Source organism: Aquarana catesbeiana, linkage group LG01 (genome assembly GCF_042186555.1).
Source record: "Aquarana catesbeiana isolate 2022-GZ linkage group LG01, ASM4218655v1, whole genome shotgun sequence".
Classification (NCBI taxonomy): domain Eukaryota; kingdom Metazoa; phylum Chordata; class Amphibia; order Anura; family Ranidae; genus Aquarana; species Aquarana catesbeiana.
In genome coordinates, this window is record NC_133324.1 from 718,915,316 (window position 1) to 718,931,830 (window position 16,515).

Genomic DNA, 16,515 nt, shown 5'->3' on the forward strand with positions numbered 1-16,515 from the left:
GTCCATGATCCACGTGTAATCAATGGACACTTTACACCTTTTGTGTCGTGATACCTGAGCAATGTTTGCTCAATCCCTTTTGTTTTTCCTCTATGTTGATTTATATATTACATTTGCAAAAATGTTATGTACGTTATCTTTTTGATGTGCAATAAAGTTAACTTTTTAAAAAAAAGGATAAGAATACACGAGAAATTATTAGACCACAGATGATGCAACTGATCATTCAGAATAAACACACTTGAATTGTTTAGATAACATTTTATTTCAATGTATTTTTTCATCAAAAGTGGTATGCCAATATCACTTTTTTTTCTACAGCCCATTAATCTACAATTTCAAGAAACAATCCGATAGAAAATCTGAAAACGTTAAAAAAAAAAAAAAAAAATCGGCTTTGAATGGCGAAGGTTGTTGTAAGTTGTACAGTCCAGATTTAAAATGAAATGCTGTCTGAAGTGTAAATCCACCGCATTGATGATGAGTCAGAGAAAGAAATAAAAATACTCTATTTTAAACAAACAGTATATATATATATATATATATATGTATAGAATTATTTATATATATATATATTTATTTTATTTATATATATATGTGCAGACAATAGACCCAGTGATATCTGCATTTTGTAAAAAGATATTTACAGATAACCTTTTTAAACATGTACATCAGCACCATAATTAAACAAAAAAAAAAAGAAAAAAAAGAAATCTAACCTTCCTCTGTATATGACTTGGTCCCAATGAAGATTATTTGGAGGAAGCTTTAAAATATCATTAGAGATCATTCTTCTATTACCTGCAGATTATGCCACTGTGTCTCCCTGCCACCATTTGTGTGTGACGATGTACTGCTAACAGGAACAATGCTTTGTGGTCTGGCAGTGTTAGATGTTTCCCCTGTTCTCCCTCACTTGGTAGACATCTCCTTAAGCTGGCTATACACTAATAGATTTTGAGAGCACATTTGTACGAAAATAATTTGTACATTCGATCAATGGATAAATGTCATTCTAAAATACTTCAACATTTCATTTGCTTTTTACATTCAGTTTCGGACTGAATGTAATTTCCTGAATGAAAACCACATTCACTGTTAGAAATTCATTAGTTCGAAAAAGTTTTTCCATTCCACTCCTTCCAATTTTCCCGTGTGGACGAAGACGAACATCGATTTGACTCCACTAACCATTTAGAAAATTAACGAACGTTCTTAAAATGAAAAATTTGGAATGAAGTTCTACTGATTATAGCCAACTTTAAACACAGTAGAGGCAGTGGTTTTATGGGCTGATTTCACATAGGTATACGTATGGAAAATAAAAGGTGACGAGCTGTAGGCCACCAAGCATCAACCCTTCCCATCATAAACATCTCCAGCTATATTACATAACAACTCTCATTGGGATCTGTGGACCTGGGGGTGTTTGCACTTACATCAGCGTTCCTCATCTGCTTCTGTGTATGCAGAATGATGAGTGACTACTGGGCCCTACAAATCTTTCGCTTCACTGGGTATCGTCCCAGAACAATCTATAAGAAAATTCCAGACATATTCGTAGACTGAGACACTGACCACTGCTGGTCCTATATATGTATTTATTTATGCTGGTCCTTTATTATTTAGTAAACTGCATGCATTTTATGTTATGATAAAGCATTCCAGTAGAAATTCCACACGTTCCGGGGTGGTTACTTCTCATCTACATCTGCAGCTTACAGCTCTTTTAAAATATAGGACAAACTGAATTTGTGTGTACTGTAGTTACATGTATTACCGCATGCACCCCAATGCTTGGTAATTCACGCATTAACATGCTGTGTTGGAGAAACCCATTCAGGCCTGTTCACACCTTATTTTGTTAAGGTAACATATGCGTCACCTCGCCACACAGGCTGTGGGGTCCTGTAGTGCCAGTGCATTACCCCCTACTAAATTTACGTGTCAGACAGACAATATGAATATTAAAAAAAAAAAATATGTTGCGGTGTCATTTAGGGTGCTTTGAATACTTAAATGTAAATCATACAATAATAATGAAAAAATAATAATAAAATTAAGTGTTATCATAGCACCAGTTATCATAAAGTGTGATTTCCGTTGTTCCAGTGACGACGTTTCCTACGACGAAACGTACATTGGGCGGAGGACATAGCGGTGACATCAGCTCACCCACCGGGGTGTAGGACGACAACTGCCCGTTGTTGTATCAGACTTATGAGTATATGCCTATTTTTAATAAAGTACACTCATTTATGGACGTTGCGCAATGAGCATTTTTAAAAATTATTTATATATTTACTATTAATTTGATGAGTTTTTGTGGTATATACAGTATATGTGATGGATGGTTTTTAATGAATTTTTCATGAATTTTCTATGCACTTTATGATTACTGGTGTTATGAGAACACTTAATTTAATTATTGTTATATGATTTTCATTTAAGCATTCAAAGCCCTCTAAGGACATTGCATCATTTTTTTCTTTTTATATGTATTTTGGTAGTGATAAGTGCAATACATTGAGTGCAGCAGTTGTCAAATATTTAATTATTCAAGTAGTTCCACTTAGCACAGATAGTATTTGTTTGACAATATAAATAGCATGACAATGGACTGCATAAAGTGCCATGTATTAATACATGTTGTGGTAACTAGCGTTAACACAATAGTATGAAACCAGCCTTAAGCAGTTCTGCTAACACGAACAGTAAATGCTCAAAATGCATGTGTCATGCAGTTTTATGCATTTTTAATGTATCTTTACCATGGCAAATCCCTATTCTGAATGTATCTCCCTCACTTTGAATACTGAATGAAGAAAACTTTACACTTTTCACACAAATCCATACATAAATGCATGCAATTATGCTTGTCAAACATACATGCGACTGCATATGCATAAGAGTGAAAGAGCCCTATATGCTAGGCTTAAGCCAGGCCATATATGGTTCGAATCTCAGCAGGAAGCAGCCAAGATTCATACCATTTATGAGCAGTCTAAATGTACCCAAGTGGTGAGTGTACCCAACCTGTGGTTACAGGAAAGAAAATCGCTCCGTCTATAGCCGGCCTAAGGGGTCCATTTATGAAGCAGCAGTATTATCCCTGGTTCACACTGACTGCGGGAATGAAATCGTGCGAGTTCAGTTGAACTCGCACGATTTTATTCCTGCCTGTCAGTCCCGACTTCGGGGGCGATTTCAGAGACATCTGTGCGGGTTTCTGCACAGATGTCAATGGGAATTGCACCCCCAAAAGCCAAAAGTAGTACAGAAACTACTTTTGGGAATCGGTGCGGTGCCGCAAAATGAGGTGTCGCACCGATTCGGATGCTGCCATTGCAGGCAATGGCTGCCGATTTGGCATGCGATTTGACATGAATGTAAACCAGGGCTTAGTGTATAGTGAAATAACCATACCACCACTTTTTTAAAAAAAACACATTTATATAGCACAGTGGTGTGCTTTACAAATGTGTGTTATGCTCAGAACTCTGAAATAAGTGGAGCACAACTAAAATAAATGAAGAAGAAAAATGCTCATCCGCTTTCCTTTTCTAAACTGTGAAGTAGTGGTTTACAGAATGGAGGAGGTGGAGATAAGCATAATTTGCGCGTCCCTCATCTGCACCTCCTTTCCATTGGGAGTTGCTCAGGGCATACTGTTACCCCTTGTGTACTCCTTGCGTTACCTTGTTGTGGTCACCTTTGATATGTAAGCTCCCTTTATGTGAAACAGTTTCTGATAATATCACATTACAAAATGATCTAACATCACATAGTACTTCAAACCAGCTGCAGATCTTTTAAAAACAGATGCAAGTCTTATCTGGACCGCCACTGCAGAGTTAGATTGGCTGTAGCTGTACATTACTGAGCTCTGATGTGTTAATGTTTGTGTGCTTTTCCTGCTGCAATAGACATTTAAAGTGGCTGTAAACCTCAGACATGAAATATAAACAAAGCATATCCCTCTATATTTTTGTGTACTTGTCTCAATCCTGAGCACTAAGTGTCATTTCTGTCCGCTGCCTCGTTCCTTTGTTATAAGCATGAGTCGTTTCTAACAAGTTTTCCTGACACCAAGAGAAAAAAGGTGACAGGAGAGGGAGCTCCAGCTGATTGACAGCCTTAGCTCTGTTTCTGTGTGCTGTGTGAAAGGGGTGTGTCTCCTCCCTCCAATCAGCTCTAAGAGCTCCCCTCACTGATATAACTTCAGCACTCCGCCCCCTGCTTTTCAGAGCTGAGAGATCCTGTGTAAATTCTGCACTTTGAATGGATGTAGGGGAAAGATAAACAGGTGCAACTTACAGTATGTAGGAGGATTTGCTTCATCTCCGTTTATCACCCGAGGCTATTCAATTCACTGGGTATACAGTATGTAAGGGTTTACAACCACCTTAATTCAGAAGTGCTGTAACTGCTTTCCTGTAATTTTTTTTGTGTTTTGCAAGCCAACCAGCCTCTGTTTCCATAGGCAACTTATTTTGAAGCCATAGAAACAATTAAGTACTTTCCGTGATACTTTTTTTATTTGCACTAACATGCAAATTTTCAGGACAAGCTTTCGAGGTATGTTCCCTTCTTCAAGGTCCAAGCAGTACTCTGGAGTAAATCTGCAAATACAGCTCCTGGACCATCCCTTTGACAAGCTGATATTAGGTTTTCAGTTAAATGTTATCAGTCTATTCCCAGCAGAAAGCAGGTGATGCAACACATCTGTTTCCTGAATCTGCAAGCGGATATTCAGTAAGCATATATTTTTCTAGCCTCCATGGTTCTGGAAACCTAGGGAAAACCCACAAGGTATTTGACTTTGCCTCACTCCACCCCAATAGAAAAAATAACAGTGATAGGTTCATTATCAGACATTTTGGCAAATGATTAGAAGATCTTTATTGACCTTGGTATACAACACCAGTGATCCCTTTGTATGTGGCCACATTGGACATTAATTGGTTTAAGGCCCATGTGCGAAGAACTTAAAAAATGAACAGTATGTGGTTCAAAATATTACTTCAGCCCCTAAAACAGCTGTCTCTACTGTGTCCATGTGAATAGCATAAGGAGCTATACCTACTAATTGTAAGCATTTCGCACTTTGAACTTTCCTTACATAGCAGCATTTTCAAGCTTTGTTTATATAAAAAAAACTGTGTCTGATTTTGAATCTGGCCTAAAATAATAATTTAAGCCTGGTGTTACCATTACGAATATAGACAATCCAAAAGACAATATTGCTTTGCATATTCATGTAACCTTTCACTTTTAAGTATCTCAGAAAACATCTAATAGCAATAGTATATAACATATTTAGATCAGTTTCTTGTGTCAGCATATAAAATTACAGATGGAACCCTAACTCCTGCTACATCATTTACTTAGACAATAAGCGTGATTTTAGCTGTGATTTAAGAAGAAAGCATCATCATTATACAGAATCTCACAAAAGTAAGTACACCCCTCACATTTTTGTAAATATTTTATTATATCTTTTCATGTGACAACACTGAAGAAATGACACTTGAAAATTTGCTGTCCCCCTCAAAATAACTCAACACACAGCCATTAACGTCTAAAGCGCTGGCAACAAAAATGAGTACACCCCTGAGTGAAAATGTCCAAATTGGGCCCAATTAGCCATTTTCTCTCCCTGGTGTCATGTGACTCATTAGTGTTACAAGGTCTCAGGTGTGAATGGGGAACAGGTGTGGTAAATTTGGTGTTATTGCTCTTACTTTCTCATACTGGTCACTGGAAGTTCAACATGGCACCTGATGGCAAAGAACTCTCTGAGGATCTGAAAAAAAGAATTGTTGCTCTACATAAAGATGGCCCCTAGGCTATAAGAAGGTTGCCCAGACCCTGAAACTGAGCTGCAGCACGGTGGCCAAGACCATACATCAGGACAGATTCCACTCAGAGCAGGCTTCCCCATGGTCGACCAAAGGAGTTGAGTGCACGTGCTCAGTGTCATATCCAGAGATTGTCTTTGGGAAATAGACGTTTGAGTGCTGCCAGCATTGCTGCAGAGGTTGAAGGGGTGGGGGGTCAGCCTAACAGTGATCAGATCATACGCCACACACTGCATCAAATTAGTCTGTATGGTTGTCATCCCAGAAGGAAGCCTCTTCTAAAGATGATGCACAAGAAAGCTCACAAACAGTTTGCTGAAGACAAGCAGGCTAAGGACATGGATTACTGGAACCATGTCCTGTGGTCTGATGAGACCAAGATAAACTTATTTGGTTCAGATGGTGTCAAGCGTGGTGAGGAGTACAAAGACAAGTGTGTTTTGCCTACAGTCAAGCATGGTGGTGGGAGTATCATGGTCTGGAGCTGCATGAGTGCTGCCGGCACTGGGGAGCTACAGTTCATTGAGGGAACCATGAATGCCAACATGTACTGTGACATACTGAAGCAGAGCATGATCCCCTCCCTTCGGAGACTGGGCAGCAGGGCAATATTCCAACATGATAACGACCCCAAACACACCTCCAAGGCTACCACTGTCTTGCTAAAGAAGCTGAGGGTATAAAGGTGATGGACTGGCCTAGTGTGTCCCCAGACCTAAACCCAATTGAGCATCTGTGGGGCATCCTCGAACGGAAAGTGGAAGAGCACAAGGTCTCTAACATCCACCAGCTCCGTGATGTTGTCATGGAGGAGTGGAAGAGGACTCCAGTGGCAATCTGTGAAGCTCTGGTGAACTCCATGCCCAAAAGAGTTAAGGCAGTGCTGGAAAATAATGGTGGCCACCCAAATTTGAAACTTTAGGCCCAATTTGGACATATTCACTTAGGGTTGTACTCACTTTTGTTGCCAGCGGTTTAGACATTACTGGCTGTGTGTTTTGAGTTATTTTGAGAGGACAGCAAATTTACACTGTTCTACAAGCTGTACACTCACTACTTTACATTGTAGGAAAGTATCATTTCATCAGTGTTGTCACATGAAAAGATAGAATAAAATATTTACAAAACTGTGAGGGGTGTACTCACTTTTGGAGCTATTGTATCTTGTTGTAGTCCTAAAGCAGCTGAAAGAATATAGAAAATGCTTCTGAAAAGTAGGTTTTGAAAAATCTGTAAAATTTACAGTTTTGGTGGACTGAGCCAGTTAAAGACCAAATTTAAAGCTGAAATCTTGGCAAATATTGTCTACATACAAAAGCTATGTGTATTTTTACTTGAATCTCTGCGTTCTTTGCGTATTTCTTTAAACTTTGTGCAGAAATCCAGCATGAACCAGCTTCTACACTTTGCCTTTGTGCAAAGGTTTCCTATAATAAAGACTAGTCTCTGTTGTCTCTCTCTTCAAGCAGGGTAAGTCTTGTGTCCACCCCAATGAGGCTTTCTTCTGTCAGCCTGCCATGGTTGGACCTGCTAGTTCCTACCTACATCTCTTTATTATGCACAGGCTATGTGTAGCACAATGATAATGTCATCATTACTTTGGCAGGGCAATTTCTGGGTTTGCAAAGGCATTAGGTGCACAGAGCAGATTTTATATCCTTAAAGAATGTTTCTGTATTAACGAGTTCAACTTTGCAATAAATCTAACCAACAGTAACAGGGCTAACAAGTGTTACCAGACCTTTGCTACTATAGGAGCCATAGGACCTCCTGGTTGCTTGGCATTGGCAAATCAGGTTCTTATGTCCTCCAATCCCCATATAATGTGATGATTTTGCAACACATACCTTGTATGTGATGACTTTATAAAGCACAGTGATAGCATATTTCAAGATCTTACTATGGCACACCATTGTGGGTGCATGATTCTCATGGTGCACAAGTCTACATTTTAAGGGGGTTTCTTTTTTTAGCTATGAAGTGGAAACTCGTGCTGAGTAATTGGCAAGGGCTAATAATAGCTCTGTCAATCAGTTAATTTTAGTGTCCCCATAAGGAACTCTATAAGGTTGCTCAGAGCTGATTCGCCTCTTTCCGTAGAACACACCTCCAGAATTCAAAGCTTTCGGTGAATGTTCAATGCTGAAGCTTCTTCTTAGCGAAGGCCAAGCAGCTTTCAGCACACTGCTAGTATCCAAACTGCTTACTGGGACTCCAAATAGAAAATGAATTGGTGAAAGCATGAGTAGTGAGACCCTGACAATCATATTCATGCAGCAAGTTGAGTAGTTTTAGGTTTGTAAGTATTTTGCAAGGTGGAAAACACCTTTAAGTTTTATTTCATTCTGTAATAGGTGGGTGTTATTTAAGGAGGGTGGAAAGGTGTTGAAAGGGAATTGTTAGGGGTTGATAGTGTTGTCTATAAATAAAAGAGAATGGTTAAGTGGTGGTGGGAAGCTGCTGAGGGAGGCCCGGGCTTAGGCAGGCCATGCACGGTGCAAATTTATTTTCTGCAACCATGGGTTGCAGAAAATAAATTCACATGATTCTCCCATCAACACAGACAGTGCTGACAGGGGAATCTCTCCTGCTGAGCTATCTGCTCCTGGCGGAGGGGCGGGGGAAGCAGGGAGAAGACAGAGACTATCGCCAGTGGCTATAGCAGCTGCCAGCAATAATCGCAAGCGAATGCGGCAGACTGGTTGTACCTAATCGATAGATCAACTTGGTACATTCAGCCTGCCTATTAACAGTCCAAATCTTGGCCGGTTCAGCATGAATTCAAACCGTGTATAGCTGGCATTATTTCTTTGTCCCAAACTGAGGGACTTCAAGCTATGTCAATTCAATTTTGTACCTGGAGTGATGGAGGAAGCATATTTTGCCTCTGCAGCCCTGACATTAAGACGAGATCCTTAAAGTGCCAATAGTTATCTACTGCAACAAGGATGCTCTATGAATCTTCACAACAAAGATCTAAATGTAAGTATGATTTCACTCATCGATTTCTCTAGGAAACTGTTTTTAGTAGAGACCAAGCAGCGTTGAGTGCACTGCTGGCATCCAAGATGCTTACTGGGACTCTGAATAGAAATGAATCGGTGAAAACATGGGTAGTGAGACCCTGACTATCATAATCATGCAGCAACTGGAGTAGTTTTAGGTTTGTAAATATCTTGGAAGGTGTAAATCAACTTTAATTTTTTTCCATACATGTAATAGGCGGGTGTTATTTAAGGAGAATAGAAGTGTTAAATTGGAGTTGTTAGGATTGCTGGTGTTGGCTATAAATAAAAGATAATGGTTAAGTGGTGGTGGAAGGCTGCTAAGGGAGGCACAGACATACTTCTTTACACAAGACTGGGATACTTTGATTTATGCTAATTCAATTTTGTACTTGGAGTGATGGAGGAACATATTTTACCCCTGCAGGCCTGACATTAAGACCCAGATCCTTAAAGTGGTAATAGTTATCTACTGCAATAATGATGCTGTATGAATCTACACACCAGGAATGTAAATGCAAGTATGATTTAACTCATAGGCTTCTCCATTAACTATTTTTTAGCGGAGGATATTTTCTGTTTTTGCTTCAGTTTTTTTTTTTTGTGTCCAACTGTCCCTATCGGTTTAAAATAAACAAAAAACATCTGCAATTGTGCCTTGTAACTAGTTAAAAACATCAGAGAACAATATAGTCACATTAAAAAAAATCAGACAAGTTTTTTTGGTTCAAAGTTAAAAATTTGGAAAAGTGACTCGGGGAAGAAATCTAACATTTCTGTGTTTTGGCACCAAGATTAATTGTCCTAGCAGCAGCATAGGAAATAGCTGCAATATCATGCTGAAATGCTCAAGCTGGAATTCCCCACAGTTTGTTTTTCAATTTCATCTTAATAAATGCTTCAAATGTTTTTGGAATAGCAGGGCTAAAAAGAAATATTTAACCAAATATGCTGTTAACAAGTCATTTTATTACTATTCGTGGCTTTGCTGATCACCCTCAAAAAATCTGCCTGTGACTGAAGAATACTTAATTAATACTTGACAACAGTCCAAGATTTCTGGGTACGGACCCAGGAACTGGTGGAGAAATGGGAGGATTATCCAGTTGGCTCATTTTGCAGAGGTGGGACTAACTTTAGGCAAAGTTCACTTAAGAATGACCAAGGATGCTTTATTACTATACCCTACTATATAGGCAAAACTTCTCAGCCATAGTCTAATACATATATATTTATATTGGTATAGTGGTGCCAGTTTATACACTTTAATGTGTAGTCTATACAACGTATATTCTACATCATAAAACTGAACTTTACTTTGTGATAATTTTAGGATCCTGCCATAGTTATAAGCTCTCTCGATTCTTGAGTAGTATATATATCTTTACTGTTTCCTGTCTTGTACTCTAATGTAGAAATGTGGCACTTTGTAACTCTGCCTCCCTGTCTGATTTTAAAGCAAGATATTTAATGGCTAAACCCGTTAACCATTTATATTTTCAAAATCAAATAAGTTAATTTACTGTAATGGAAGTGTCTGCTTCCTTGGTAAGACCCTTATCAAACTTGTGGGTAACCATGCAGATATTTGGCCACACTGTTGTCTTCTGCTTGTATGTAATGCATGAATCCAAGCCAGTGATAATGGGATAAACCAAACGCTTTCACATCACCGTTACCATTAACATCTATCATCTTACGCTACTGACTATAAGACAACCTTCTCCCCACCTTGACAGCATTGCTTTCCCACCAAATGCTTCTGTAACTGCCCGCAGTTGAGCTTATCTACACAGAAAAGAAATAGATGGGGTGCTGTGACTGCTGTCCGTTTCTGTTTAGCACATTAAAACTTTTATGTAATTGTTCCAATAATTTTTTTTACTGATTTCCAAATAACTCATCGAGTTCCTGCATCCACTCATCTCCTGGCCCCCTGCTCATAATTGAGTCTACAAGGTCTGTGCCATCTGGTAGACCTGGAAAGGGTCCAGTGCTGGAATCTGAGTAGCTGTATGACATATCTTGATTTCGGTCATATGCCTGACTCTGGTTACTCTGAGGAAAATTTGCAGGGGGTAATTGCTGTGGAGCCTGATTAAATCCCGTCATGGTTGGGACTCCAGTGTTCATGCCAGACATAATTTGTCTTGGCTGATTGGTGCCTTGTCCAGGTAATGATGGCATCATTTGTCTGCCCATTGCAGGGTTTAGGGCTCTTACTGTTCCTGTGCTGTCAACAACACTCTGGCCCATCCCTTGTTGAAAATGCTGTTTGCTTATCCTTGACTGTCCTGACTGCATTGGATAAACAGATCCATTGTTATAAGCCCCCATATCACCGCTAGTTCTCATGCCTTGTAATCCACGTTGAGTCCAATTTTGTGCACCCTGCGGTAAAGATGTCATCATGTTTTGAAGTCTTGGAGCCTGAGATCTGGTCATGGGTTGACCAATAGGTCCTTTAATTTGTTGATGTTGAGGCATCACAGAGTTTACAAGCATATTTTGACCAAATCCGCCAACCATGCCCAGCGCCTGTCCAGAATTGGGTTGCCGTGGACCCTGTACAGCACCATGGCTCATGTTTAAGTTTTGGTTTGGGTGCTGCATTATTTGGTTTACTCCTGCGTTCATGCCATACATTCCCGGCTGACTTGATGATGTGTTGCTATAGGGAGCCATTCCCATTTCAGGCTGGAGAGGGCCAGTAGGCATTGTTCCTGGGTTTTGTGAAGGACCCATAGGCATCATACCAGTGTTTTGGGCCATCATCCGGGATGCCCTCATATTCTGAAGTGCTGCTTGGTTTCGAGCCACTGCAATGTCTTGTGGTGACCCTATATAAAAAGGAATCAATGAAGATATGAAATATTTTAATTACTTTATGTATAACCACATTTATTTTATTTAACTGTCTTTACTGAATTAGACATTGGTCTCCTGCAAATGCAGGGCTATTGAAATGTCATTGCATGGCTACTAATCAATGTTCTATGGAAAACACCATAAGTGACAGTAAACTGAATTCTGAATAACAGTGAGGCCATTAATCTGAAGTGCAAGATTTCTTAATAGTCAAGGAGGAAGGAGGAAGGTAAAAATCAATATAATAGGAAAATTGCCTGCTGTGCCGGCCTTATGATGTGTAGTCAGACATGTTTAACCTTGTTCAATAGAGAATCAGATGAAATCTATAGGAGGGTCTCCGTGACAGGGATTATTGATTGCTGTAATACAAGCATAGCTCCCCGTCCTTGCCTATCATGAAGCTGTGTTAAGATGAAGACCAATCTCATTCTTAGGATGTATTTAAGAAGATAATCAGTAAAGCTGGCTACAGGGGTTCTCGTTACCCATCAGCAATTGAGCTTACATTATTTTGTTAGTTTGGTTTTGTGCAAAATTGTTAATCAAACAAATACTGTCCAAATTAAATACAAAGCATTGACATAAATTGTATATTTCTCTTTACGGCTATGGTTATTTTAAAAAGGGCATGCATGCATTCTGTTTAATAGAGTCAGTCCTGTGGGGAGGCAAATTGTTGCAGTTATAATTTTCTGGTACCTAGAGGAGCCTCCCAAACCACAATGCCATGGCTCACTGCCAGATCATTTTGGCACACAAAGTTCCAACACTTCCAGGTAGTATTGGAGCTTGCAGCAAAGCCCTGGCCCCACACATTACTACTGTCTCATAATTATGATATGCAGCCTCATTGGCCATTAAGAATGTGCAGTAGGTAAGAAAGGATGGGCAAGCTTAAGTACTAGGAAATGCTCAAGCATTACCTGAGTCATGTGGGAATATTTGGGAGGTATATACTGGTACCTCTCCCTTGGTGCCTGCACTTCATACCTGGAGCAGTTATCCCCAGTGAAAAAGAGATTCTTTAATGTGATCATATTAGATATGATGTTACAAAACTGAATATTTGGAAGGAAATGTTTTCTGTAAATATTCTGACCAGAGCTATAGTTAACTTTGAAGAAAGACAACTCGACAGCCACTACCTCTCTTGGTCTGACATAGGTTGGAATTGGCAGGATGAGCCACAATAATCTATTTGGTGATTGTAGGCTTTCATTCACAAATAGTTTTGGTCAGCAGAAACTTCAGTGCATACAAACAGAGGTACATTTCTGTGTCTAGTGAGGTGTTCTCCTGTACTTTATATGTATTACATCCTGCATATCTACTAAGCAGTATGCCTGAGCTCTGACTTAAGCTGCCCATACATGGATCAAAATTCGGACAGTCCCAGCTGAATCAGTCAAATTTCAATCTACAGTATGTATGGGCACTGTGGTTGTACAGAAGTCATTCTACTGATCCACTTCTGTACAAACCACCCTGTTGGATTTGCACCTCTCGATCAGCGCTGCAGGCTATAGCTTGCAGTGTATTATGACGGCAGGGAAGTCTCCTCACTGTCAGAATACAAAGATAATGCTGGGATGGATTCCTCTATTCACATTGAGTGTGTAGATGGGGAAATCAGGTCAATTTTTGTTCGTTCATCTATGGGCTGCTTTAGGGCTGATTCACATTATATACAGTGACCTGGGTTTCTCAGTACAAAAATAACACAGCTCACTGCTATGGCAGAAAGAAAACAATTGTTTTCTATGTGCCTTGTTTACACCAAAGTGCAGTGGTCATGTACGGAAAATGGAGACATGCTGCAATTTTCTTTAGTGCAACTCAATGCAATGCATGTCACCGCACTGCAGCTCAATTTGTGACACTTCAATAAAGTAAAAGAAGAAAGAATGTCAACAGTGTGATGCATTAAAATACCTGCCTCTCACTGCTGTAACACAACTAACACCAGGCCACCAAAACACTGTGGGCTGGTGTAAATGAGTCTTCATACAGGATATATGTCTAACTGCATTCGGTCCTTGCCTTACTTGAATTCAGTCAACCCCCACATCTAATGGAAAGGTCAATCCACCCAAAAGTGATATTTTAGTTTTACATAGCACCTGATGGGCCAACCCTTGGCTTGAATGTGTCAAAGATATGCTGTAGTACTTCTTTAGAAAGAGTTCTTTGCCATAATTCTTAAGGCAGGCCATAAAGTACCTGTTTTTTTTTTTCGTTCAACCAGTGGGTTGAACAAAAAATAAAAATGAACTGATTCCCCCATACACACATTTGATGTGGATGGGGTAATCCCTCCTGCTGAGCTATTGCCAGCAGCCCTCATTGTTCAGGAAAAGCCAACAGGCTGGTCGTACACAAGTCAGCCCATAGATTAACTTGTGTACAACCAGCTAGTCCATACATGAATAGAAATTCAGCTGGTCCCTGCTGAACGGCCAAATTTTATTCCATGTATGGTTGGCTTAACTCTTTAGACCTGGAGTTTCGGTGTTCCTGCCCACCTTTTGTGTTTTTAGCAACTTCTGTAATATAAACAAAATAATATATCCAACAGGGACTTTGGGAACCCATCATAATGATCCAGGAGCTGAAGAGCAGAGGTCTCAACAAACTGTTAGAAGCGCCAGTTTTTACCAATCATTACTGCAATCTATACAAAATATACAGTAATTGTCTAGTTTTTTAATCAAACATTTGTACAATCAGCCCAGCAATGAACTAACGGACTGATTAAGTCTTGTGTTGTAAAAGTAAGTTAGTGATAATTTGGTGCAACATGGGATTTCTCCAGTGATCTGCTCACAGTCAGCTCCTTCACCTTTTATTGTACACAAGCCGGGTAGGAGAGCAAAGAATGTGTCAGACATAAAACTGTGGTGATTGAAGGCTCTGTCCTAGCATCTCTGTGTGGCATGAAGATATAGGTAGAGCAGCAGGCTTTATCATGACATGATGAATTATTATTATACAGCGGCTGGAAAGCCCTGATCTGTGCAGTAATCCCTTCGGCAGCTAAGAGGTCAGGAGCATCAATCTTGGCTTTACTGTCTCCAGATTGCTGAATGTGTGCGACATAAAGTCAGGATAACTTACACAGGGAGCAGACACAGGTGTTATGGCTCTGGCAGTGTAATATCTCTGAAGTCAGTGTGAGACTAGGCCAGGTAAATTAATACTGTTCTATCTGTTCTTTGCCAAAAGATGCGGCAAACCAATAGACTTTAACCTAAGCTCTTTCTTATAGGAGAATGATGCTAGAAATATTATTCATGTAATCTGCAAGGATAAGGCAGGGTTTTCAAGCACACCTACAAGACTTTTCACCGTAAAACAAAGAGCAGAGCTGACAGCTAACTTAAGTAGATCTCCAACCAATCCTTTTGTTCAAGTTTTGGATGCAAAGAGAAAGGGGTAGAACCCCTGTATGTTTTTTCCCCCATTATTGTATGTTTCCTTGTTGGGGAGATTCACTCTCATTTTCTTATTATTGATTTATTACAGGCATTTATATACTGTAGTACTGGTAATTTATGCAGCAATCTACTTACTGTAAATTCACATCAGCCCCCGACGTCAAGGAACCTACAATCTAAGGTCTCTATCTCATACATACTGTACTGTATATACAAGCGTAGTCTGAAAAGTTTCTGGGCCTGACACAGAAGGAGTGACCATGCAGACATTTATCATTGCACCAAGTCCCTTTTCCAGATATTCAGTGCTGAAAATGGCGCTTACACACTATACAGTTTTCATGCACTTTTCGCGAACAGTTGGCTTCCACCCGTAGTCAATTGTAAAATGGAAAAAGTGGAAGAAGAAGGCTCAAAGTGTACCATAAGTGGGCAAAGTGATGGCAACGGTCTTCTGGGATTCCAAGGATGTGCAGCAACGGTGCAGAAGACTGTTGCCATCCCTTTGCCCACTGATGGAACACTTTGTGTCTTCTTCCACTTTCAACTTTACTATAGGGGATGCCAACTGTTTGCAAAGAACGCATGAAAGCCATGTAGCGTTCATGTACCATTTTCATCGCTGAGCATCTGGAGGAGTGGCTTGGTGCAGTGATAAAGTTTCATATCTGTGTGGTCACTACTTCTGTGTAAGGCCGTGAACTTTTCAGACTACCCTCATATATACAATGGTAAATGTAGACAGCAGGCAATCAACTGGTCAGCATGACTTATGAGAATGGGAGAGAACTGCAGTACCCACAGGAAACTCAAGCAAGCACAGGAAGAAGATGCAAACTCTCTATAGATAGTGTCTTGACCAGGATTAGAATTGAGGACCCCAGTGCTGCAAGGCAAACCACTAAACCACTGTTCTGTCAACCAAGGGCATATATACTGATGATCATGGCTAACAGGATAGAAAAGTCAAGAACAATTTAAAATGTTTTAGCTTTCACCAAAATAGGAGGAAAAATTGAAATCTCCCAAAGGTAGGATTTCATCTTACTTCTTCTTTCATCCTCAAGAGAGAACATGAGTGGATATCGCCCTAGACAGCAATAAAAATATGACAGTGGTTCTCACCCTTCCCTGCTCTGTCCAGAAAAAATGTTTTGGCTGGAATTCCATAATGTTTTTTGTAGGATTTCTGTAGAAATGTCATACAAAATATCATGATCCCGAAGTTAAAAATCTTACTCCCCAACAGCAGCTCCAGTTGAATGTACACCACTGAAGTTTCCCATTTTTAAGACCAAATGCCTTTAAAGATTTTTACCCTACATTCTGGAGATGATTTATTAA

General features: G+C 39.7%; 1 protein-coding gene across 1 annotated transcript in view; it reads right to left on the bottom strand.

Moving 5' to 3' along the window:
- Nucleotides 1-246: 246 nt before the first annotated feature.
- MAML3 (mastermind like transcriptional coactivator 3) overlaps nt 247-16,515 on the bottom strand; it is a 486,946-nt gene continuing 470,677 nt past the window's right edge. The window contains exon 5 of the mRNA XM_073604060.1: nt 247-11,706. Coding sequence (XP_073460161.1) covers nt 10,748-11,706 — 959 coding nt within the window. The 3' untranslated portion in view covers nt 247-10,747. The remainder of the gene's footprint in view (nt 11,707-16,515) is intronic.